Genomic DNA, 27,474 nt, shown 5'->3' with positions numbered 1-27,474 from the left:
TTCTGGAGAATGCATTTCTGCTCCTCCTGGACCACCACAGGGAGCATTAATTAAAACCTGAGTTCTTCCGCACAGCAGCCTCTCGTGCTTGTTCTGCTGTTCAATGTGAACTTGACTGATATATGTCCTAATTCTACTTATCTACTTTACTAACTATTCCTCCATAACCTTGGCAAGCACAAAATTCTATCTGATCTCAGTCTTGAAAATTTCCTTTGAACCCAAGAGTTCGATATTTCCATAACCATTACATAATTGTTAACACTTGCAGCTTTTAGAATGAAAATACTAACACAGACGGCTAAGGTCAATAATCACACACTATAGATCAAGTACTGAAAATTTAAACATAAACAGATAAGACTCTATGTGGAGACAGGTAACGTTTCAGAGGGGACAGAATGTTGGAGGGTGGAAAAGATACTTGGTTCGCAAATTTGGGACAATCTAAGCAGGAAACATTGTGCACCCAAATGTTATGCCAAATGCCTCCTTATCTTACTTTATCCTTTATCACCGTTCCAAATATGCTCCTTCCCTTCCTCTCAGGTTCCTTTCCCACCATTCCTCCTCCACCACTCCCATTCCAAGTCCCGGCAATTCTGGGACACTCAATGGCTAAGTTGAGACGAATCTTGTGAATATTCTCTATGTGAATCATTGTTAACAAGATTTACAATAACCTGATATTATGCTCATGAGAAGCTGATTACACAGCAGGCAGCCTGCACTTAGTCTGGGAGTGGTCGAAACAGGCTCTGGAAATGAAACATTCTAATTCCAGCAATCCACAACTCATTTATCTGAAACCACTTAAACCAAGATCACTCCACTCATCTCCAGTCGTTAATGCAAAAACAACAATACCTCTGCCTGTTCTTCACTGGAGCAGACAAAGCCTTCTAAACTGGTAAGTGGATGCTTTAAGGAATCATTTCGGGATTTTGCTTTCATTGTCAGCACACAGTGTCTGCCGACAGGGATTTGAATTGTGATTTCTGCAAAGGTCTTGCTGTAATTCCCGATGTGAGCAAGGGTGTAAGGCCACCCTTCTCATTGATGAAAAGATTCAGTAACTGGTCAAAAGCTGCAGCACCTGTGGATTCAGGATGTCGTGATGCAGAATAAATTTTAACACACGGTCAAAGTGTAAAGGTTCCTGGACACACTGCAGATTTCCTGGGTGATGCCAGTTATCCCAGAGGGAGTCAGGTTTGTTAGGGATGAGGTGTACGTCTAAAAGAGCTCAGTTCACCAACTTAATGATCTGTCGGAGCAGAGGATTCTTTCGGCTGTTATGCCTAGTTAGATCTGTTTTACTTGTGGGACATTCCTTGTTCCAATCCTAACCGGGTCCCCTCTCTAACTTCCTTCCTGTACATTAATGACTGCATCAGTGTCCCAGTTGACCTCAAGATATACCCGATCCATTTCCCATGCTTCTGCTCTCATCTTTCAGTCTCCCATTTTCAATGTGTTTTAATGTATTCACTTCTCATAAAGTGGACTCCTCTACTTTGAGGAGAATAAATGCAGATTAAGGTGGCCACTTTGTGGAACACCTCTGTTCAGTCTGCAAGCATGATCTGAGCTTTTGGTAGCTTTCCATTTTAATTCATCACCCCAATTGCTCCTGTGCTCACTGAGCATCGAAGGCCTTATAGACATTTATAAAGTCATGTGGGGCACGAATAGGATGAATAGCCAGGACCTTTTCCCCAGGGTAAGGGAGTTCAAAACTAGAGGCCATAGGTTTAAGATAAGAGGGGAAAGATTTAAAAGGGACCTAAAGGGCAACTTTTTAACACAGAGGGTGGAGCATGTATGGAATGAGCTGCTGGAGGAAGAGGTGGAGGCTGATACAGTTACAACATTTAAAAGGCATCTGGATGGGTATATGAATAGGAAGGGTTTAGAGGTAATGGGCCAAATGCTGACACATGGTCTTAGCGTGTGGAGGTGGACCAAAGGATCTATTTCCATTGCTGCACATCCCTATGACTGTATAACATTGCTAACCTTGATCTGCTGCAGTGTTCAGGAAAGCTCAACACAAGCTCAAGAAACTGCACCTCAACTTCCAATGAAGAAATTTACCGTCTTCTGGTCTCAACAATTACAGACCATGAACCCTATGTCCCATTTGAATCTTGTTTGCCATGAGCTGGTCTTCATAACATTGTCCATGCTTCTTGCTTTCAGTCAGCGTTGTTTGTCAGCCATCCATTCACACTCACTCTGCACAAATATTGTATCTCTTTACAACCATTGATACCCGTTTTACTGTTTGTCCTACAACATCTTTGTTATTTAATCCCTGCTACCCTTTACCCTCTCCCAATTTTTGTTATTTAATCCCTGCTACCCTTTACCGTCTCCCAATTATTCCATTTCATTCTTCCTCCCATTGCCCCTTCTACAAACAGCATAAAGCCCATTGCAGTGCTACTTTCCCACAGTTCTGAAGATGAATCACATTTGCGTCATAACTTCACGTTTCCAGCAGCCAACTTCCTGCTGGTTGTTGTCCTCAATTCTGGTATTAGCCCTTAAAAGTGTTCTCTACCTTTTCCAACACCTCTAAATCCTTTGTATAACTTGGAAACCAGACCTGTTCTCTGGAGTCCTCATATGTTCTATTCAAATTTAACACAACTTCTACTGAATTAAATCAATTTTTGGGGTTTTGGTTTGCCTTATTAATGGCCCTACTAACTCACATCGCTAATTTTAGTGATTTGTATCTCCAGATCACCTTGCTCCTCTATTATTTTCCATGTAATATACAGTCTCTTTTACTTGTTTTCGCTACCAAAATGTGCCAACTCATCTTACTTGTATTGAAATTAATGTGTTACCTGTTGAAGGATACTCTGCTCATCTTGTTCCTGTGTCTTTTTGCAGGGAGGCTGCTCGATGGGGCTGGAGAGACCAGTTGTAGCCGCTATCATCGTGCTATTCAGCAGCGTGATCATCGTGGTGACAATTTCATTGCTTCAGCAGCTGAAAAGAGTTGCTCTTCCTGTGGGATATAAGGTCCTTCACACATTGCAGTGGTCTACACAGCTCTCTGGGATTGATGGGGAGCCAGATTTCCCAGTGTGGCTTGAAATATTTCTGTAGGTGTCAGTGTAAGATCTTCCTGTCTGTCCCCGCTAATAGTCTCATGAATGTCTGTGCTAGCCAGTGCCCACCTTCCCACATGTACTCAGGAAGCAACTGGATTCATTTATATGTGATTGGATGATTTTTGACTCTCAACTCAACAGCCTTTTTTTCAGAATTTCTAATGAGCTGTTGAATCCTGTGTCCTCTATCTGGCCTTTTAAGAGGCTGTAAAGATATAAAACATATGAAGAAGGGGCAAATGTGGCCAATCAGTGCTTCCAGCCTGCATCACAATTCAAAAAAATCCTGGCTGATGTCGATCCCAGCCCAACATTTTGAACAGGACCAGTGGAGCTCCCCCTGGTGTTCTGGCCAATATTTATCCTTGTTTCAACATCACAAAAACACTTGCTATTCATGGGAGCAAATCAGATGCCACATTTCCTACATCGCAACAGTGATTGCACTTCAAAAATATTTAATCGGCAGGAATGCACTCTAGGAGATTCTGAAAAATGCAATACAAATGTCAGTTTGTATTTTAATCGCCAATAGTTTTCATAACTAATGAACTGCATGGTTAAAAGATTGTTTTTAAAAAACACAGTATTTCCAGTTCCCTGGGATGTTTTCCTCTGGAGTTTTCGCACTCCATAGCAACTAATCTTTATTGCTGGAGACTCCAAGAAAATTCTGGAGTGTGGCTAACCCTACTTGGAGAGCTGCACCCATTTCTCATACCACCTGCAGGTTGGTTGGTAAATCCATGGAACAGAGCAACCAGATTTCTCTTTTACAGTGTTAAACCTCCACATAACTGTATCTTATGTCATCTAACTGTATCTAATTATGATCAATCTATATCTTTTCTAGTATGGGATTGTCTTCGATGCTGGAGCCTCCCGTACAACTCTTTATGTTTATAGGTGGTCAGCAGAAAAGGAGAATAACACTGGCGTAGTCAGTGAGTTTTACCTCTGCCATATCAAAGGTATAGAGTTGAAATTCATTTGAAGTGTCTTGGATGCTAATTGTCATTTTGCTAACATCATTTATACAATCACAAAGTCATTACAGCACAGAAGGAAACCCGTTTTCTGTTGCTTCCTCACATCTTCCCTGCATCTCTCTCAAAACTCTCCACTGGTTGCAGTCATACCTGGTGCATAGGAAGATGGTTGTGGTTGTTGGAGGTCAGTCCTCTCAGCTCTGGGACATCTTTGCAGGAGTTCCTCATGTGTGTCCTGGGCCCAACCATCTTCAGCTGCTTCATCGATGGCCTTCCATCCCTTGTAAGTTCAGAAGTGAGGATGTTCGCTGATGATTACACAATGTTTAGTATGACTTGTGACTCCTCAGATACTGAAGCAGGCCATATTCAAAGGCAATATGACCTGAACAATATCCAGGCTTGGGCTGACAAGTGGCAAATAACATTCATGCCAAACAAATGCCAGGCAATTACCATCGCCAATAAGAGACTTTTTAACCCCCACCCTTTGACTTTCAATGGTATTACCACCACTGAATCCCCCACTATCAACATGCTTATCATTGACCAGAAATTCAAGTGGACTTGGCATATAAATGCAGTGACTATAAGAGGCTAGGAGTACTGCAGTGAATAACTCACCTCCTGTCTCCCCAAAGCCTGTCCACTATCTACAAGGTACTAGTCACGAGTATAATAGAATACTGCCTATCTGCCTAGATAGGTGCAGCCCCAAAAACACCCAAGATGCTTGACACCATCCAGGACAAAGCAGTCCACTTGACTGGCACCACATCCACAAGCATTTGACCAGTAAACCACGAACATTCAGTAGCACTATCTACAAGATGCACTGCAGATTTCACCAAACATCCTCAGACAGCACCTTCCAAACCCACAACCCCTTCCATCTGCAAGGACAAAGGCAGCAGATGCATGGGAACACCACAGCAAGTTCTCCTCCAAGCCACTCGCCATCCTGTCTCGGAAATATATCACTGTTCCTTTAATGTCACTGGGTCCAAATTCTGGAATTCCCTCCCTAAGGGCATTATGAGTCTACTTACAGCATGTGGACAGTAGCAGTTCAAAAAGACAGCTCACCACCACCTCCACTAGGGCAGCTTGCAATGGGCAATCAATCCTTGCCAAGCTAGCGAGGCCCGCATCCCACCAATGAATAAAAGAATTCAATCCCTCTGTTTATAATGACAGATCCTGTTTGCTTTGGTAACAGCTCTCAATATGTCCCACTACATCAAGGAACAATGAACGTGACCAAAAATAGTCTGCTCCTGCATACAATTTAGAACTTGTAGCATTTAGTTAATGCTGTGGCTCCCTATTTCTTCTGAAAGAATGGTAGCATACTGTAGTAAAAGGTAAAAAAAATGCATTGTTTAAAAGGTTAATGACCAACCTTTAGATTGTTCAATACTGAGAGTCTTTTTTAACTTATTCGTGGGGTGAGGGTGTCACTTTCCAGGCCAACGTTTATTGTCCATCTCTAATTGCCAGAGGACAATTAGAAGCCAACCACATTGCTGTTGGCCTGGAGTCACATGTAGGCCAGACCAGGTAAGAATGGCAGTTTCTTTCCGTAAAGGACATTAGTGAGCCATATGGGTTTTTCTGACAATCCACACTGGATTCGTGATCATCACGAGACTCTTCATTCCAGAATTTTAGTGAATTCAAGTTCCACAGTCTGCCGTAGGTCCCCAGAGTGTTTATGGATTAACAGTGCAATGAATATTGCCAGGCCATCCCTCCCCATGTAACGTGGAGCTGTAAAGACTCATTGGCGGAAAAACAGCTGCTTCTTTTGGCTCACTCTCTCGGCTCTAAACCATTGTGCGTTCAATTCTGAAATCAAAGACTTGGCCACAAAGTCCAGGCTGACAGTGTAGTGTTGTCAGACATGCCAACATTCCAACGAGATGTTAAGTCACAGCCCCAACTGTCCTCTCAGGTCGTCACAAAAGATTCCTGTATTTTCATTTGATTTGATTTATTTTATTGTGACATGTATTCGGTTACAAACTGCAGTGAAAAGTGTTGTCTAGCGTCATCACTCTCTGGTAATATCTGAAAAAATAGAAATTTAAACCAAAACTTAGACTATAAAGGTAGAAAAATGAAGAAATAAAGAAAGTGTGCAATTTTACAATCCTTCTTATTAAGTGCTCTGCCAAGGGCCTAGGGCCTGTTGGCCAGGCTCAAGACCCATTTTGGTACTATTTTGGAAATGAGCATGGGATTTCTCTCAGTGCCCTGGGCGATATTTATCCTTCAATCAACATTACTAGTTCCCTTGCATTATCAAGCCTTTTGTCACCTCTCCTGCCTTTGACCTGTCTTTCCTCCCATTTTGCTTTGAGCTTATTTAAAATCTCTTAAATCACTCAACTCATTCTACTTCTGATGAAAGGTCACAGACCTGAAACATTGACTTTGTTTCTCTCTCCACAGATGTGCCTGATACACTGTGTATTTCCAGCATTTTCAGGTTTTTTTTCTTTAACTGAGAAAAAAAAGGCAGATTATCGGGTTATTATCCTATCGCTGTCTGTGGCATTTTGCTGCCCATAAATTGGCCACTGCAGTTCCTACAGTAGGACTGTGACTATGTTGTGAAAGTTCTTCATTGACTGTGCATAGGTAATTTCTGCCCTGATCGTTTTTAAATAATCTAATTTATGCGATTCTCCAAAGGACCTGATATTTCTAGCTACAAGAAAGAACCTGCACGGGCAGCTCACTCAATGGAATGGTGCCTCAACAGAACAATGGAAAAAATCCCAGCAGAAAGGCATAATTCTACACCTGTCTACTTCGGGGCTACCGCTGGAATGAGATTACTCCAGTAAGATTATAAGGTTATTTATTAATTTATTTAAACAATGTCACATTCTAGATCTCCAGTGGCCTATAGTAATCAAAACAGACGTACTGTTGAAAGAGAAATGATTTGCAGGGCTGTGAGGAGAAATCAGAGGTGTGACACTTGTCGAGCTGCTCTTGCAGAGAATCAGCACAGGCACTCTAAAGAAGGCTCGCTGGACCTGAAACGTTAACTCTGATTTTTTCCTTCATCGACGCTGCCAGACCTGCTGAGCATTTCCAGCAAGTTCTGTTTTTGTTCCTGATTTACAGCATCCGCAGTTCTTTCAGTTTTTACCAGCACAGAGGCAACAGGCCACGCGGCTTTGTTTTATACTGTAACTAAAGTACTCTAATTCGAGTTGATCCACACTAGATGTTTCAAAACACAAAAGCCTCCTGGATCGTCTGGCTGTTGTAAACCAAAGAAACAGACAAAAATTGCAGGAGAATAGGTGGGAATTAGTGTTGGATACTTTTTCAAAGATGAGCCACAGGCACATTGGACCGAGTGACTTTCTTCTTGCTGTCAGTCTGGACAATAATATTCTCAGAGATGTCCTTGGTCCAACTCTGGAACTTGACCATGAATGAGAGGCTGGGAACTTGGCTTCCTCTTCACTCTGAAAGAGTTGGATCAGTTTAAAATTTTCCGCCTGGTTTTCAAATCCTTCTGTGGTTTCATCCTTTTCATAGAATCCTAGAACCCTTATAGAGTGGAAGCAGGCCATTCGACCGATCAAGTCTCCAACGACCCTGCAAAGACAGCATCCCATTCAGACCCACACCTGCATTTCCCATGCCTAATCCAAAGCTGGAACCAATCCTGGGGCCCTAGCACAGTGAGGAAGCAATGCCAACCAGTGAGCCACTGTGCCATTCCTATCCCTGCAATCTCCTTATCTGGAAATCCCTGTCTGGAAAAAAGCAGATACGATAGCTTTTAAAAGGGGAATCGTATGAATACTTGTAAAAGAGAAACTTGAAGGGCTGTGAGGAAAGAACAAATGAAGAAAAGACTAATTGGACAATTCATCTATGGAGCCTGAAAGGGCACAATAAGTCAAATGGCTTTTCTTTGCACTCAATGAGTTAATTAAATAGCTGAGGTAACAATAATATTCTGTTCCTGAAAAAGAAGCAGGGCATGTTTCTCTAATCTGTCTCTAATTCCTCCATCTCTTGGAACTAGGCTGGAGGACTCAAGAGCTGCAGCCATGATCCTCTCAGCAATTGAAAATTACCTCCGCTCTTCACCATTCGATTTCAAAGGTGCCCATATTCTCTCAGGGAAGGAGGAAGGTGTCTACGGATGGATCACAGCAAATTATTTACTAGACAATTTGCTGCAGGTTTGTCAAAGTTACATTTTCGAAGCCCAGCATGCTTTGGGTGGATCATTTCAGCCAAGCTTGCTGGTTTGCTGTCCTTCCTGTTCTGTAGACTGTGACAGCCACCAGCAGATTGAAGCATGGGTAAACATTACTGCCCCCACTTCAGTAATCATTCCAAATATGTGTATGACAAGGCATTCCATTGGAAAAGAGCTTGCATTTCACCACCTCCACATCTCCCAGATCCTTTCACAGACAATGAAGCTCTTCTGAGAATGTGATCACTATTGTAGAGTAAGAAGCACATCGGTCAATCTGATCACAGCAAAGTCTTGCAAGAAACAATAAGTTAGTAAACAGATAAACTGTTTTAATGATGTTGGTTGAGAAATAAATATTGGCTTGGAAATGAAGGAGAACTGCCTTGCTCTTCATCAAAATGTACCATGGGACTTTTAAAAAATATGTATCTGAGGGACCAAGCAGGGCCTCTGTTTAACATCTGACCATTAAAGGTAACACCTAGAGCATGGCACACATCTCTCAGTGGCATAGAATACAGTGTGGAAGCAGGACATTTGGCAAGGAAGTCCACACTGACACTCTGAAGGGCATCCCACCCAGGCCCACGTCCTGCCTGTAATCCTGCATTTCCCATGGCTAATACACCCAGCCTGTTTGTTCCTGGACACTAGGGGTAACTTAGCATGGCCAATCCACCCTAGCCTGCACATCTTTGGACTGTGGGAGGAAACCAGAACACCTAGAGGAAACCCACACAGAAACGAGGAGAAAATGCCATCTCCACACAGACAGCCACCTGAGGGTTGGAATCAAACCCAGGTCTCTGGCGCTATGAGACAGAAGCGCCAACCACTCAGCCAACATGCTACCCTACACAGGGAGAGTCAGTCTGGAATGTGTACACCCGAATGGGACTTAAACCTTCAGCCTTTTGACCAACACATACACATACACCACAGATTAATGAGAACAAGCTACAGATGAGCCTGTAGCTGGACTCACTGACAACCACACAAATTGGTGTGTGATCATTGAGTGAAGACACAGGTTGGCTTGGGATGGCCATTGGTTTGTTCAAAAGCCAGTTTCAGCGCCCCAACAACCACTGCTGCAGCATAAACCAGCAATGTCTAGTTGACATGTATTTAGCGTACACTGAGTATAGTCTGCCTAAACTGCTGGGCAAGTAAATGATCTAGTAGCTGAGCTGTAGGTGGGACCTAAGTGTTCTAACTCCTCCATAAATGTAAAGCTCTCCAACCCTCCATTACCAAATCTCTAACATGTACCAAACTTTTTTTAACCCATTAGTTTATGTGCTGACTGATTTATATTGGTTCCTGGTTAAACAAATATCTGATATTAAAATTCTCATCCACGTTTTCAAATTTTTCTGTGGCTTTGCCCTTTTCTATCTCTGCAAATTCTTCCATTCCTCCAATATCTCTGTGTTATCTCCAATTCTGGCCTCTTGAGCATCCATGATTTCTATCTCTTCAACAATTTTGGGTGTGTTTTCAGTAGTCCACGTCCAAACCTCTGAAACAACCCCCTACCCTCCCCTAAAGTCTGTGTGACTCTCTCTTTCTATTCTTACGGAGAACCTTAAGTCCTACCTCTTGAATCAATCTTCTTATTATTTACCCAGATATCTGCTTTAAGTGGCTCAGTGTTAACTTTTGTTTGAGAACGCCCCCATAAAGCCCCATGGGGCATTTTACCTCCAGGAAAGTGTTATGTAGCTGTAAGCCATTGTCATTCTGCTGTAATATTTTCATGTTTGTCAATGTTCAGATCAGCGTTATATTGTCTAACATACGTTCTTTGCCAGCGACGTACTTGGATACACCTGGAACGAAACTTTACCGTGAAGACCACAGGCACTCTCGATCTGGGTGGAGCTTCTACAGAAATAGCTTTTGTCCCCAAGCAGCACTCACACATGAGTGAAACCGTAATAATCACATTGTACAGTTATAACTATACTGTCTACACTCAAAGCCTGGCATGCTACGGAAGGGATGTAGCAGAGAAAATGTACAGGGCAAAAATCCTCCAGGTAAGCTGGGCAGCTTGAAATTGGTTTTTGTTCTATGGGTGAAAAAGGGAGGGAATTCGATAGTACCTCTATGGGTGAGGAAGGGAGGGGGCGAGCTGTCTTCTTGAACTGCCACAGTCCATGTACTGTATGTCGACACACAATAAAAAGTGTATTCAGTATTCTAACACAGGAAACGAGGCAGCTAACATCCGCACAGCAAGACCCCACAAAAAAGCAACATGATCTGTGACCGGATAATCTGATTTTAGGTGTTCATTGAGAGATAACTATTGAGAAGCAGGGAAACCTTCCTTGCTCTTCTCCAGATGGTGTTTTGAGAAATCTGACATTCATATGAGGGTGACACTGGCTGAGCGAGGCCATGCAGTCCTTCCAGAGCAGGGATAACATGTCTTGTTATTGTCAAGGTTAGCCACTGGGGGAATGGCATCATGAATTAATTTGAATTGGTTTGATTTATTGTTGTCACATGTACCTAAGTACAGTGAAAAGTTTTATTTTGTGTGCAGTACAGGCAGATCGTAACTTACCAGGACATGCAGATCATAGGGGATTAAACAGAGTTGGCATACAAAGTTATGGCTGCACAAAAGCAAGGCCAACATTAGACCTGAAATTTGAGAGCTCCATTCAGCAGTCTAATACAGCCTGGAAGAAGCTGTTCTTGAACCTCATTATCAACTCAATTCATTTTGAATAATGTTGCCACGAAAGTAAAATACTGCAGATGTTGGAAAGCTGAAATAAAAACAGAAATGGTCAGGGAGCACTCTTGGTGAGACTGACAGAGGTAATGTTTCAGATCTATGCCCTTTCATCAGTTCTGAGGAAACCTGAAACATGAACTCTGTTTTTGATGAGTGTGGATAGGGAAATTATTGCAGTACTGTACTTTCACCAGAGTGACAAATTGCATGAAGGGGAGGACAATTATGGATAGCATATTTATAAATTTCCTAAATATTCCCTATTGAGTGAAACCTAAAGCAATGGGTACAGCTTCATATAGACTGAATTCTGGGTGAAATGTGATCATGAAATAGCTGAATGTAAGTATTAAGTACAAACAGAGAACTACATAGAGTGGACTGTGGCTCAGCACACTTGCCTCTACACATTGTGGGTTCAGCTCCCAATCTATCAACTTCTGGGCAGAACCAACAGAGAGCCGCACTGTCAGATTTGCTGTCTTTTGGATGAGAGTTAGACTGATGCTCCTCTCAACTGACCATAAAGCAGTCCCACAGTTCTGTTCAAAAAGGAGCAGAGGAGTCCTTCCCGATGTTATCCTGCAAAGTGCATTACTAAAACAAATGAACACAGTTTGTGGAAACCTGCTGAATACAAATTGTTTGAATCATTTCCCAAATTAGAACCATAACTACATATCAAAGGTTTTTCACTGACTGTAAAGCACTTCTGGTCATCTTGAGGTCATGGAATTTAAGAAATATGAATAGGTCAGTAAACCCTCAAGACTGTTCCACTGTTCAATGACATTTAAATCCACTTTCCTGCTCCAAGATCCATAACCCCTGATCCCTCTAGTATCCAAAATCTTATTAATCTTTGTCTGGTGCATCCTCAATAATTGAGCATCCATAGCCATTTGAGATAAAGAATTCTAACAACTTTCTAAATGAGGACATTTCTCTTTATTTCAGTCCTGAATAGTTGACTTCTGACCTTATCTTCTATGGCCCATAATTCTTGTCTGTCAAATTAGGTGAAACATCTTTCCGTATCGACAGTTTAAAACGTTTATACATTTCCATGAGTTGTTTAAATTCCAGGGAACGATTGATCTATCAAAGCTCAATCAATGCATGTTCTTTCTTTGTGCTAGTTCTATTTTAGTAACTTTATCCATCTACTTATTTATCTATTCTATATAACCATTTTTGCACATATCTGTCTATTTTACCAACTCAGAACTCAAAAAGATCAAGCATTGAAGATCCTTGCCTTCCCTCAAACTATAGTATGACTCTCCAACTGAAGTATATATTTGATGGTTTATGCACTGCAGCTGATATACCACCTGATTATGAGCCTGACAACAATGCCACATTTATAGGAACTGGAAATTCTGCTCTATGTCAGCAGAAGTTGTTGTCAATATTTAGTTTTGAGAGTATCAATGTTGGAGGTAAATGGAAACAAAGAAGACTTCAACCACATATCCATGGAGACTTTGTGGTGCGTTACTATAATATTTTACTAGGATATTTTATTTGCTTTCCTCATCTTGTTTGGTCTTGAGCTTTGCATGTGACATTTATTCCTCTCTATCCTCCCCCATCTAGGCCTTTTCTGGTTTCTATTACTCAATGGAAGCCTTGAATTTAACCTGTTCCTTTCCCATGGAAACTTTCAACTCAACAGTTCAGGAATTCTGCTCGTACAACTGGGATCAGGTAATCAGTGGAATTTCTGTCATACTTTGTTCACTGCAGCAAACTGGGGATGGCGGGGTGGCTGTAAGCCAGCTAGTTCACTCGAGACTCATGGATGGTAATATTTTTAATGCCTGTGTGAGGTACAATTAGCATGCAGCAGACAAGCTAATGGAATGTCAGGAGTTACATTCAGAGTGCATTTTGAGCTTAAAACCTAAACTTACTCACAGACATATTACATACTTCTTACAGGCACAACTCATTGCATGCTGCTTACAGTCGGTGTATTTTATTAAACTTAAAGGCATGACTGTAAGTTGTAGACATGGCCCTTTACATATTACTCATACTTATGGTTTGCTACATATATAGACATTCATGTTACATGTGACTTACCGGTATGGTGTATTGCATATCCACCTGCATATAATGTGCATAGATCGCACATTACATGTTACTTACGGACATATGTCAACATCAATGCCAATTGATAGTGACTGACACTAAACCAACATGGACATCATTATCAGTACAAAAGGGAAACTAACATTATTACATGTCCTGCAGGTGCAGCAGTTATTTCCAAATGTGTCAGACTCATTTCGCAAATCGTATTGTTTTAATGCAAACTACATCTACGCAGTACTTGTGCAAGGTTACAAGTTCAATCAAGAGAGTTGGAAATCGATAAGCTTTCTAAAAGAAGTAAGTGAAGAAATATCAAAACATTATTTGGTAAAAACATCCTGTCAGTTGTTTGGCAGCCCGTTTATTTGGGCTGAAGAGGGATTATGCTCCAATTCTCCATATCTTTCCAATCCTGGTGATGGAGAAAGGGAATTCATTCCTTTCACAGCCAGAGTATAACAATACGCTGATGTGATGATCAAGTTGAGTTTTAATAATCTTAGTGTATAGAATTAGTGTACAGAATTACAGCAGAAAAGTGAACCGAGTCTGGGTATAGGATGATATCCTTTTTAGCATCTCCTGTGGTTGGATTTACTAAATTTTCAGCCATGTGTAAGATTGTGCCTTTATATTTGTGAGAGACGAAGACATTTAGTGCTGTTTTCAGTACAGACGCAGACTTTTTAAACACAGAAGGAGGCCATTCAGCCATTGTGTCCATGCCAGTCAACAGAAACCTGACTGCATTAATCTCATTTTCCAGCTTTTGGCCCATAGCCTTGGAGGCTATGACCAAACAAGTGAATTTCTTAAATGTTACAACAATTTCAGACGCAACCAACCTTATAAGCAATGAGTTGCAGAATCCCACCTCTCTCAGTGTCTTAGTCTCTTCCCTCTTACCTTAAATCCATAGCCCCCTGATTATTAACCCCTCTACTAATGGAAAAAAAATTGCTTCCCTATCTATACCATCTATGTCACTCACTAATATTATTCATTTCTATCACTCTCCTTCTCAACCATTGCTGCACCAAGGAAAACAGTTCTATCTAATCTTTCAGACCCTAATAGTTCAGACCCTCCAATCCAGGCAAAATCCCAGTAAATCTCCTTTGCACCCTTTCTAGTATGACCACATCCTTCCTATAAATGTAGTGACCAGAACTGCATGCAGTACTCCAGTTGTGATGGAGTTAGTGCTATGCGGTTCTAGCGTAACCACTTTGCCCTTGTATTCTATGTTGTGGCTAGTAAGGGAAATATCCCGAATGTCTCCTTACCCACCTATCAACCTGCTCTTTCACCTTCAAGGGTTTGTGAAAATGCATACCAAGATGCCCCTGACCATCAGTACTTTCCAGTGTCCCTCCATTAGCTGTGCAGTCTTTTAGCCTTCTGCAAGTGCAATACCTCACACTTTTCTGGATTGAATTCCACCTGCTACTGCACTGCCAAGCTGACTATTCCATTGATATTCTTCTGCAGTTCACAACCATCCTCCTCACTCCCTACCACCCTAGTAATTTTTGTGCCGTCCCTGAGCTTCTCAATCATACTGTCTGCATTTAAAGCTTTGTTAGTAAAGGAGGTGATCAGTGCTTTAGTGAAGAAAAAGATATCAGCACTGGAGATCAAGATATAGAAACAGCCTGGATAGAAATAAATAGCAATGGAAAGAAGTCCTTTGTGGAAGTGATCTATTGGTCCTGAAACAGCAGTCCTGCAGTGGGACACAGTATAAACCAGGAAATACTCGGGTCTGGAAGAACGGTACAGCAATAATCATGGGTGATTTCAATAGGTATATAAACTGAACTAATCAAAATAGGGAAGGGCAGCCTTGAGGGAAAGTTCACTGATTGCATTAGAGATTGTTTCTTGGAGCAATGCACGTGGAATCAACCAGGCAACAGGAAGTTCTAGATTTGGTATTGTCACAAGATCATATTGATTAGTGACCTCATAGTAAAAGGAAGAGTGATCAGAGGATTCCAGAATTTCAAATCCAGTTGGACAGCAAGCAACTGGACTCCTACACTAAGATTCTGGAGTTAAACAGAAGTAATTGAATAGGCATGAAGGCAGATTTGGCCCCAGTAGACTGGGCCAGAAGACTGCAAATTGGACAAGTGATAAGTATTGGCAGATATTTAAGGAGACACTCAATTGCTCCAAACTAAAATACATTCCAAAGAGGAAAAGAGATTGTAAGAGGAGAAAGAAAGACATCTATGGCCAAGCAAGGAAATTAAAAATATTACAAAGATAAAAGTTAAGGCATGCTATTTTGCAAAAGTGAGTGGCAGAATTGAAGACTGGGAAACTTTTACTAAAAGTGTAATAAAATAAGTTATGAACTAAAACTATTGAAAAATATAAAAATCTATGGCAAAAGCTTCTTTATGTATATAAAAGGAATGAGAATAGTTAAGTTGAATGTTGATCCCTTGGAGGATGAGACTCGGGATTGGAGTACAGAAATGACAGGATCACTAAATCAATATTTGTTTCAGCTTTCACCTTGGAGAACACTAGTACCATCCCAAATGAAATAGGTAAAACAGAAGCTATAGAATGGATTATCATCACTAGAAAAAAAAAGTACTGAGCAAACTATTAAGATTAAAGGAGTGCAATGCCTGATAGCCTGCATCCCAGGGTCTTAAAGGAAATGGCAACAGAGAAAATTGTCCACTGGTTATAACCTTAATGTAGCAAAGGTTCCAGTGGGTTCAAAAATTGATAATATAATGCCCTTATTTAAAAAGGAAAGGAGGCAAAACATAGGAAACTACAGAACAATTAGTTTAACATGTATAATTGGGAAATTGTTAGAATCTATTGTTAAAGAAATATTAACAGAATATTTAGAAAATCATAACTTAGTTCATCTGAATCAGAGATAACAAGGTGTAGAGCTGAATGAACACAGCAGGACAAGCAACATCACAGGAGCAGGAAAGCTGACATTTCCGAAACAGATATGGATATGGCTAGATTAGGTGAATGGTCCAAAACTTGGCAGATGAAATTTCATGTGGATAATTGTCCAATTATCCACTTTGGTCAGAGGGATAGGAAAGCAACTTATTATCCAATTGCAGGGAAACTTCAGAGTGCTTCAGTGCAGAGTCTTCTGTGACTCCTCATGCATAAATCACACAAAACTAGTATTACAGGTACAACGGGTAATAAAGAAAACAAGTGGAATTTTGGCATTTATCGCTAAAGAAATAGAATACAAAAGCAGGAAAGTGTTGCCGCAAATGTACAAGACATTAGCGAGACTGCACCTTGGGGTATTGTGTAGAATTCTGGCTCCATTTGTTAAGGGAGGATGCAGTTATATCGGAGGCAGTTCAGAAGAGGGTCACGAGATTGATTCCAGAGATGAGAGGTTTGTCTTATGAAGAGCGATTAAGCAGTTTAGGCCTATACTGTCTCTAGATGAACGAGGAATTCTGAGCTATATAAGATGCTAAAGGTGATCGACAAAGTGGGGTAAACTAGAATGAGTTTTAGGATAACGGGTAGCAGATAATAGGTCGTAGTTTTAGGATAACGGGTAACAGATTTAAAGCAGAGATGAGGAGAAATTACTTCTCTCAAAAGGTTGAGAGTCTGTGAAATTCACTACTCCAGACTACAGTAGATGCTGGGACAGTGAGTACATTTAAAGCGGGGAAAAAAAAATCTTTAAAAGGGTTATGGAAATTGGACAGAAAAGTGAAGGTGAGGCCGAGATGAAAACAGCCATGATCATATTAAATAACACAGCAGATGCAAGGGGCTGAATTTCCTACTCTTGCTCCTCAGTCATATTTTCTTACCAAAGTCCACATTAGCTACATCAAATGTTTATCAATACTTCTGCTACCTCCTCAGAAGTTCAATTAAATTTGTCAAACACGACTTCCTTTTAATAAATTATCAGAGTAATTTACGTCTCTCCAAGTGCACACACATTCTGTCCTGAATATTTTCTAATAACTTGCCCGCTCACCGAAGTTAGACTGACCAGTCTATCGTATTGTCACTTTTGTTTAAAAATGGGACAACATTACAAGTCCCGTGACAGCTCACCTGTGGCCAGAAAAGATCTGAAAATTACCATCAGGCCCATAATATCACCTTCCTTGCCTCCATCAACAACCTGGGATACATCTCAACCCGACCAAGTCAATTTAGCCACCTATAAGGCTGTTTAACCTGTTAGTCTCACTTCTTGAAATTTAGTTATGGATTTGATCCTCGTTCTCTTGTTTACAATTTGAGGGCCTGTAATACACATCCAATAACATGTTTGGTCCATTTGCTTTTTACTTCTACCAATATGGCCTTATTTGATGATCCTTCTGCTTTAATTGATTCCATGATCAATATTGCGATGCCACCCCTGCTTATTCCCCATCTGATCCGAATAGCCTATAACCAGGAATGTTGAGTTGCCAAACTTGCCCATCTTTTAGCCAAGTACGAAATGTAGATATCATTCGTCCACTTATCTACCTGTGTCCTCAGCTTGTCTATCTTAATCCTCACGCTCACTTATTTCTTATGGAGTCTATTTTACTCTGTCTTCCAGACTTATTAACTTATGTTTTAAATTTAATTTCATCTTAGCTTTCCCCTCTCAGATGTTTGTCAGGATCCCTGCCAATCTAGTTTAAATCCATCCTAATAGCATTAACAAAACTGCCTGTACCATGTTAATAATTCTTTTCTCATTACAAAAGTTGAGCAATAATGAACGTTAGGAAAATGACAGAAGTTGGCCGGGTAAGTTGAAGAAAAGGCACATAACAGCAGAAATTGACTGACGTTTATAATTGATTTTACCAACTGGTTTTGACTGAGACAACAAGGGGTAGAGCTGGAGGAACACAGCAGGCCAAGCAGCCTCAGAGGAGCAGGAAAGCTGACGTTTAGGGTTTTCTTAAGGGTCGAGACCCGAAACGTCAGCTTTCCTGCTCCCCTGATGCCGTTTGGTCTGTTGTGCTCATCCAGTTCTACACCTTGTTGTCTCAGATTCTCCTGCCTCGTCAGTTCCTGCTATCTCTGATTAAGTCGACTTCTAGGTGGAAGATGCTTTTGCCCTGGGTAAGATTTAAAGTCCTTAAAATTCCTAATGGAGATATTGTGGATAAGTTGGTCAGGATCCTCATTGTTCATGACACAAGCCTTCTCCCCGAGTTAAGAATTAAACAAAAAAGAGGTGACACTGTACATGATGGAAGGAGTTGGTCACATCACTCCAGAGCTAAAATGTCGCTTAACTTTTAATATTTTGCTGGGATGATTTAATAATCGGAATGTATTTAAAAATGTTAGCTATTCCATTCTATTTTCCATTGAGAAGCCATCCCCAAATTTTAAAACAAAACATAAACATGCTATCCATTGATAGTATTAGCAATTCTTTGAATTCTAATACTTTAACCTTTCTCTGCTGCAGACGTTAATATTACATAAAATATCTAATTTACTGTTTCCACTGTTACAGGTGAAGAACAGCAGCATAGGCTGGTCACTTGGTTACATGCTAAACCTTACCAACATGATCCCATCAGAAAATCAAGTGATTCAAACACCAATGAGTGAGGCTGTATTCTGTGGACTTCTCTTTCTATTTTCCACTTTAGTTTTGTTCTGTTCAATGTTCATTTGTATGTCAATAATACGTTCCTTTTAGTGTAATTCAATGCTTTGTGAGCTCTTAACAAAATAACTTGAATATTTGGAGAGAAAAATTAATGCCAAAATGGCGAGTCTTTGCCAAATGTAAAACCACATTTGAGGTCTCTTATTAATACTATAGTTCTTTTGGATTTAATAGGAAATGTTGAAAAGCCCAAAAGGGATCCAGCTGGTATAGTGCTTTCATCCTGGCCAATGCACTGAGAAAACAGAATGATAACACTAAGCCATGATTTTGACAGTAGAAATTGAGTGAAGGGAAAAAAATAGATCAAAAAAGGGACCAGAAAGACAACGACAGCAGAGGAAAAATAGATAAAAGGTTGTTTAAATATATTATTGGGCCTAAGACGATTGTGATGCAATACTAGCTTAATTCCACAATGAGAGAAACTGCAATGTATTTCACTACATGCTGTCATTGCTGCTATTAGGGCTAGAGATTTCTATTTATGGCACTCAGAGGAAGCTGTGTTCTTGCCTTCTGCCAAATAAAATGGTGAAAAAAATAGTTGGCAAGATAGTCTTGTCTTTTAGTCATTAAAATGTAAATGGTCGGGTTTGGCAACTAGCAAAGGTTGAGCTGATCTTTATAGTTGCACAAATTTGAGTGAGCCTGAGCTAACTAGCTTTATAAAGGTTATGTTGCCATCTGGTAAACTTGAACCTTTAGTTGCTGACAGGAACTTTTACTTTTAAATTTTTTTAAAATCACATCTTGCAGTTTTTGTTTCTTCCCCTTGAGCCTTACTGGTCTTACATACAGCACCTTAGTTTTTAACGTAAGTTATTGATAAATTACGATCAATGATTCTATGGGACATTAAACCACTCACTCCAAGTATGAGAGTTTTTTTTCAAATTAGAGATGTACACTTGTAAAATATCTTGCAGCATTGAACATGTAGAAGAGCCAATGCATAATAAGAAAATCCAACCTTTGCTTCATAATGGATTATACATTAAACTTAGATATAAAATATAACTGAATAAAAGGGCATTTTGAAGTGCAAGAACAATAGAAGCCTCTCATTATTTGTGAAATAAAATGTATTTGTAAAGAATGATTGTGTACAACCATGTTTCTTATTTACTGAAATGCTAATTATTACAACAGTTGAATGACTGAGTAATTGGTCTTCAATGCTGCCTGCTAATTCACATCTGTGAACAATAAAGCCAAGATAATGAGCAACATACCAGAGATCAGCAATAAAAAAATGCTATAAAGTACTCAGCCCTGAGTCACACGTAGGCCAGAACAGGTAAAAATGGCACTTTGCCTTCTTTAAAGGATATTAGTGAACCAGATAGGTTTTTCTGACAATGGATTTGTGGTCAGCGTTTGACTCTTAATTCCAGATTTTCATTGAACTCAAATTTCACCATATGCCATGGTGAGATTTGAGCCAGATGCCCAGAACATTACCTGGGTCTCTGGATTAACAGCCAGAAGACCAATTCATAGAACATATAACATTACAGCGCAGTACAGGCCCTTCAGTCCGCAATGTTGCACCGACCTGTGAAACCAATCTGAAGCCCATCTAACCTACACTTTTCCATTATCCTCCATATGTTTATCCAATGACCATTTAAATGCCCCTAAAGTTGATGAGTCTACTAATGTTGCAGGCAGGGCATTCCACATCCTTACTACTCTGAGAACCTATCTCTGACTTCTGTCCTATATCTATCACACCTCAATTTAAAGCTATGTCCCCTCATGCTAGCCATCACCATCCGAGGAAAAAGGCTCTCACTGTCCACCCTATCTAATCCTCTGATCATCTTGTACATCTCTATTAAGTTGCCTCTTAACCTTCTTCTCTCAAACAAAAACAGACTCAAGTCCCTCAGCCTTTCCTCATAAGACCTTTCCTCCATACCAGGCAACATCCTGGTTAATCTCCTCTGCACCCTTTCCAATGCTTCCACATCCATCCTATTATGCGGCAACCAGATCTGTACGCAATACTCCAAGTGCGGCCGCACAAGAATTTTGTACAGCTGTAACATGGCCTCATGGCTCCGAAACTCAATCCCTCTACCAATAAATCCTAACACACCGTACGCCTTCTGAACCCTATTAACCTGGGTGGAAACTTTCAGGGATCTATGCACATGGACACCGAGATCTCTCTGCTCATCCACACTACCAAGAATCTTACCATTAGCCCAGTAGTGTATTCTTGTTACTCCTTCCAAAGTGAATCACCTCACACTTTTCTGCATTAAACTCCACTTACCACCTCTCAACCCAGTTCTGCAGCTTATCTAGCCCTTCTGTAACCTGCAACATTCTTCCGCACTATCCACAACACTACCGACTTTCATGTCATCCAGAAGTTTACTAACCCATCCTTCTACACCTTCATCCAGGTCATTCATAAAAAATGACAAACAGCGGCAGCCCCAAAACAGATCCTTGCGGTATACCACTAGTAACTGAACTCCAGGATGAACATTTCCCATCAACCACTACCTTCTGTCTTCTTACAGCTAGCCAATTCCCGATGCAAGCTGCTAAATCGCCCATCCTATGCCTCAGTGTTTTCTGCAATAGCCTACTGTGGGGAATCTTATCAAACGTTTTAGTGAAATCCATATACACCACATCAACCGCTTTACCCTCATCCACCTGTTTAGTCACCTTCTCAAAGAACTCAAAAGGTTTGAGAGGCACGACCGACCCTACACAAAACAGTGTTGGCTATCCCTAATCAAATTATTCCTGTCTAAATTATAATAAATCCTATCTCATATAATCCTTTCCAACACTTTACCCACAACCGAAGTAAGGCTCACTGGTCTATAATTACCAGGGTTGTCTCTGCTCCCCTTCTTGAACAAGGGGGCAACATTTGCTATCCTGCAGTCTTCTGGCACCATTCCTGTAGACAATTACGACAAATATCAAAGCCAAAGGCTCAATCTCCTCCCTAGCATCACAGAGAATCCTAGGATAAATCCCATCCAGCCCAGGAGACGCATCTATTTTCACACTTTCCAGAATTGCTAACACCTCCTCCTTATGAAACTCAATCCCGTCTAGTCTAATAGCCTGTATCTCAGTATTCTCCTCAACAACATTGTCTTTTTCCTGTGTGAATACTGACAAAAGATATTCATTTAGCACCTCTATCTCTTCAGACTCCACACACAACTTCCCACTACTGTCCTTGACTGGCCCTAATCTTACTCTAGTCATTCTTTTATTTCTGACATTCCGAAAGAAGGCTTTAGGGTTTTCCTACCTGCCAAAGACTTCTCATTTCCCCTTCTGCCTCTTCTTAGGTCCTTCCTGGCTAACTTGAAACTCTCAAGCACCCTAACTGAGCCTCCTCTTCACAAGAGATTCAACTTCTTTAGTAAGATAATAAAATGTGAGGCTGGATGAACACAGCAGGCCAAGCAGCATCTCAGGAGCACAAAAGCTGACGTTTTGGGCCTAGACCCTTCATCAGAGAGGGGGATGGGGTGAGGGTTCTGGAATAAATAGGGAGAGAGGGGGAGGCGGACTGAAGTTGGAGAGAAAAGATAGGTGGAGAGGAGAGTATAGGTGGGGAGGTAGGGAGGGGACAGGTCAGTCCAGGGAAGATGGACAGGTCAAGGAGGTGGGATGAGGTTAGTAGGTAGGAGATGGAGGTGTGGCTTGGGGTGGGAGGAAGGGATGGGTGAGAGGAAGAACAGGTTAAGGAGGCAGAGACAGGTTGGACTGGTTTTGGGATGCAGTGGGTGGAGGGGAAGAGCTGGGCTGGTTGTGTGGTGCAGTGTGGGGAGGGGACGAACTGGGCTGGTTTTAGGATGCAGTGGGGGAAGGGGAGATTTTGAAGCTGGTGAAGTCCACATTGATACCATTGGGCTGCAGGGTTCCCAAGCGGAATATGAGTTGCTGTTCCTGCAACCTTCGGGTGGCATCATTGTGGCACTGCAGGAGGTCCATGATGGACATGTCATCTAAAGAATGGGAGGGGGAGTGGAAATGGATTGCGACTGGGAGGTGCAGTTGTTTATTGTGAACCTGCCGGAGGTGTTCTGCAAAGCGGTCCCCAAGCCTCTATTTGGTTTCCCCAATGTGGAGGAAGCCACACCGGGTACAGTGGATGCAGTATACCACATTGGCAGATGTGCAGGTGAACCTCTGCTCAATGTGGAAAGTCATCTTGGGGCCTGGGATAGGGGTGAGGGAGGTGGTGTGGGGGCAAGTGTAGCATTTCCTGCGGTTGCAGGGGAAGGTGCTGGGTGTGGTGGGGTTGGAGGGCAGTGTGGAGCGAACAAGGGAGTCACGGAGAGAGTGGTCTCTCCGGAAAGCAGACAGGGGTGGGGATGGAAAAACGTCTTGGGTGGTGGGGTCGGATTGTAGATGGCGGAAGTGTCGGAGGATGATGCGTTGTATCCGGAGGTTGGTAGGGTGGTGTGTGAGAAAGAGGGGGATCCTCTTTGGGCGGTTGTGGCGGGGGCGGGGTGTGAGGGATGTGTTGCGGGAAATGCGCGAGATGCGGTCAAGGGCGTTCTCGATCACTGTGGGGGGAAAGTTGCGGTCCTTGAAGAACTTGGACATCTGGGATGTGCGGGAGTGGAATGCCTCATCGTGGGAGAAGATGCGGCGGAGGCGGAAGAATTGGGAATAGGGGATGGAATTTTTGCAGGAGGGTGGGTGGGAGGAGGTGTATTCTAGGTAGCTGTGGGAGTCGGTGGGCTTGAAATGGACATCAGTTACAAGCTGGTTGCCTGAGATGGAGACTGAGAGATCCAGGAAGGTGAGGGATATGCTGGAGGTGGCCCAGGTGAACTGAAGGTTGGGTGGAAGGTGTTGGTGAAGTGGATGAACTGTTCGAGCTCCTCTGGGGAGCAAGAGGCGGCGCCGATACAGTCATCAATGTACCGGAGGAAGAGGTGGGGTTTGGGGCCTGTGTAGGTGCGGAAGAGGGACTGTTCCACGTAACCTACAAACAGGCAGGCATAGCTGGGGCCCACACTTCTTTAGTAAACCAGTTCCCTCACTCGACCACTTCCGCCCTGCCTGACAGGTACATACTTATCAAGGACATGCAGTAGCTGTTCCTTGAAAAGCTCCACATTTCAATTGTGCCCAGCCCCTGCAGTTTCCTTCTCCATCCTAAATCTTGCCTAATAGCCTCACAATCACCTTTCTCCCAGCTATAACTCTTGCCCTGCAGTATACACCTATCCTTCTCTAATGCTAAAGTAAACATAACCGAATTGTGGTCACTATCACCAAAGTGCTCACCTACCTCCAAATCTAACACCTGACCTGGTTCATTACAGAGTACCAAATCCAATGTGGTCTCACCTCGTTGGCCTATCTACATACTGTGTCAGGAAACCCTACAGCGCACATTGGACAAAAACTGATCCATCTAAAGTATGCGAACTATAGCATTTCCAGTCAATATCTGGAAAGTTAAAGACCCCCATAACAACTACCTTGTTACTTTCGCTCCTATCCAGAATCATCTTTGCAATCCTTTCCTCCATTTCTTTGGAACTTTTCGGAGGCCTGTAGAAAACCTCCAACAGGGTGACCTCTCCCATCCTGTTTCTAACCTCAGCCCTTCCTACCTCAGCAGACAAGTCCTCATCAAATGTCCTTTCTGCCACCATAATACCGTCCTTGACTAACAATGCCACACCTTCCCGTTTTACCTCCTTCACCGTTCTTATGGAAACATCTAAACCCCAGAACCTGCAGCAACCATTTCTGACCCTACTCTATTTATGTCTCCAAAATGGCTGCAGCACTGAAGTCCCAGGTACGAACCCACGCTGCAAGTTCACCCACCTTATTCTGGATGCTCGTGGCATTGAAGTAGCACACTTCAAACCACCTTCCTGCCTGCTGGTACACTCCTGCGCCCTTGAAACCTTAATCATGGCCTCACTACTCTCAACCTCCAGTATACCGGATCTACAATTCAGGTTCCCATCCCCCTGCTGAATTAGTTTGTACCCTTCAGAAGAGCAACAGCAAATTACCCCCCAGGATATTGGTACCCCTCTGGTTCAGGTGTAGACCATCCCATTTGTACAGGCCCCACCTACACCAGAATAAGCCCTAATTATGCAGGTATCTGAATCCCTCCCTCCTGCACCATCCCTGTAAAATTCATGTAAAAGTTCACTTTAAAATTTAATTCCTTCAAAATATATCCACTTTCAAGAGTTAAAAATCAGTATTTCAAGTCAATGGCCTTTTGCCAGAATGTTCCAGCAACAAGTCATTAACCTACAATAAGTCTACTGCTTTCTAAAAACGTTAGACTAAATGAAACTTTGACTCAAGATGAATTCCAGTATATATTAATATTGAAATCAACTTCAAATGTAAAAATTGAACCAGACATTTTCTGATAGAGTAGCAGATGCTTCTCCAATAGAACATTCGACCTGTGGCTCCACTGGATATTCAGGTCAACAATATTTTCATCGGTGGCATGTTTATATAGTACGCCATTAAAAAAAACCTAGTTCTGCATGGACTGCTAAACGTTAATGTGCATTACATGCAATAATGTACTAACTCCACTGCAGTCATGTTAAGGAATTGAATATATTCCAATACCACTTTGTCAATACATGGAAGTTATTGATGCTGCCATTTTGCAGGACAGGCCCCTAAGAAAATCAACTAGCCTGAATTGACTTGCAGATGCCTAGTATTTTCCACTTGCAGCATTGTCAGGTTTTATAGCCACAAATAATGCAACTGACATAGGAGTATCCCGACAGTGCCTAACACAATATAGGGCTTTGCAAGTCAAAACATCCAAACACATTGTTCTCAAGCAAAGTCTTGTAACCAAATAACATCAGAAGATAGTAGGCCATGTATGTAGATGTGGCTCAAAGCAGCAGCTAGTGTGGTTGCAAAGTAGACATAAGGAGGAGACTAAGCTCAGAAGTTCAGACATCTGCAACTAGGGGCACGAGACAGCCATTCAGCTCTTTGGCAGCTCATTCTTAACTTCCAACTTTTTATTCTATTAAACATTACCACTGAAAAACCCAGCAAGTACATTTTTAATATAGTGGGTGTAAAAGGCACCGCACTGTAGTTTTGAATTATTTTTAGTGTTATGCTCTAAGTAAATGCATTTGAGTGACCATCCATATAAATGCCTTTGATTTCAGACAAGTTTTATGTTAACTATTATTGTTTCTAACTTAGCAGATACAATAAATTATTCTAAATTTGCCATTAGAAGTTAGTTCTCATCGCAAGAATCAATAACTGAAAATGCATAAATAAGGGCATGTTTAAAATTTGTTTGGCGGTTCCCAATGACTTCTTACCTTGGGCATTTTAAGCTATTCAAATTTTGCTGTGTTTGGTAGCTAAATGCATGGCTGCCAAAGATGTAGCAATAAAAATGTGAGATAGACAAATGACAGCTTGATAATTGGAGGATTCAGAGAAAAGCGGCAAGGCCAGAAAATAATTTTTTTAAAAATCAGCATGAAAATTTTACAATCATATCATTACCAATGAAGAGTCAAGACAGCACTAATAACAAAACAGGATTTGAATCAAGGTAATGGGAAATTTTCAGTACATACACTAAATGTACCATTAAATATAAAGAGGTTCCAGGAATAGCTTTGATGAGCGAGCAAATACAATATGGGGTAATACTGAAAGCACTTGCACTGAATAAATTTTCCTGCTACACACTGTTGATAGTAAACCTCGCTGGCAAATAACTCCCAGTTTAGTGCTAGCAGCTTCGCAAAGACTCCTATAAGCTAGAAAAAATTAAAACTGGTTGGTCTGAGAGCCTTAATAATAAATACACCACTACACACGTTACTTCTGAATTGCTCGAGTTAGCCTGCTCCTTTAACCAACTTCAGCAGTAATGATTTGGTCAGGAAATGAACTGTGAAAATAATGGCAGAACTACAGCAAAATAGTTTGAGGAACTACTAAATTGAGTAATGGGTGTTAATTTTAGGGACGAGATAATGCTAAATGTTAGCTAGTACCTTGGTATTATAAATTCATAGGACCACTAAATAGTATTTAAAGATGATGGGGATGGAGTCATTTTTAAAGAACAACATGCCAATCTTTAAAAACAATACATCACATCATTGCTTTTTTGCTGTAATGTTAAATACAAGCAATAGCAGTCCGAAAAACAAAATCCTGAGAGTCAGTGCAGTTAACAATGTTTGCACACCAATCAACTTAATGCAACTTACTAGAAGTGTGAGCCAATAGCATAAATAAACTCAGCTCTGGAAATTTTCACTACAACCTCCTAGCCTAATTGCACATTAGCAGGAGGCACATTTATTGCGCTGTTATTTTTACAAGATCAGCACAATGAGCAACTTTGATGTCAAACTAGAGGTTTTTTCCCCATAAATCGAAAAGTTCCATAACTTTGCTTTAAGTAATGGAATGGTGAGAAAACTGAAATACAAGTTACAATTTTGCAGTCTAAATGAAACACAAACACTTCCAACTTCAGGTGATATTTTACTTTGGTAATCCAATCAAAAATATTGAACATTGGTAATAAAGCAATGGACCAA

At 41.4% G+C, this 27,474-nt stretch overlaps 1 protein-coding gene across 1 annotated transcript; it reads left to right on the top strand.

Annotated features, from left to right (window-relative positions):
• The first annotated feature begins 306 nt into the window (after positions 1–306).
• On the top strand, positions 307–19,844 carry entpd3 (ectonucleoside triphosphate diphosphohydrolase 3). The gene is made up of 10 exons (XM_048529688.2): positions 307–910; positions 2,905–3,036; positions 3,982–4,099; positions 6,815–6,965; positions 8,175–8,334; positions 10,172–10,399; positions 12,335–12,601; positions 12,709–12,819; positions 13,369–13,506; positions 18,719–19,844. The coding sequence occupies exons 2-10, from the start codon at positions 2,917–2,919 to the stop codon at positions 18,905–18,907; spliced, it is 1,482 nt and encodes a 493-aa protein (XP_048385645.1). The 5' UTR covers positions 307–910; positions 2,905–2,916; the 3' UTR covers positions 18,908–19,844.
• Positions 19,845–27,474: the final 7,630 nt, after the last annotated feature.

The sequence above is a fragment of the Stegostoma tigrinum genome, chromosome 5 (genome assembly GCF_030684315.1).
Source record: "Stegostoma tigrinum isolate sSteTig4 chromosome 5, sSteTig4.hap1, whole genome shotgun sequence".
Lineage (NCBI taxonomy): Eukaryota > Metazoa > Chordata > Chondrichthyes > Orectolobiformes > Stegostomatidae > Stegostoma > Stegostoma tigrinum.
The sequence above is the reverse complement of the archived record's forward strand: the minus strand, read 5'-3'. Positions and strand labels throughout refer to the sequence as shown.

Bases quoted from the DNA above. Each gene is read 5' to 3' on its own strand.
- entpd3 (XM_048529688.2), top strand. From the start codon at position 2,917: ATGGGGCTGGAGAGACCAGTTGTAGCCGCTATCATCGTGCTATTCAGC. The intron at 8,335-10,171 runs GTTTGTCAAAGT...GTTCTTTGCCAG, and splicing joins TACTAGACAATTTGCTGCAG to CGACGTACTTGGATACACCT. The intron at 13,507-18,718 runs GTAAGTGAAGAA...CCACTGTTACAG, and splicing joins CGATAAGCTTTCTAAAAGAA to GTGAAGAACAGCAGCATAGG.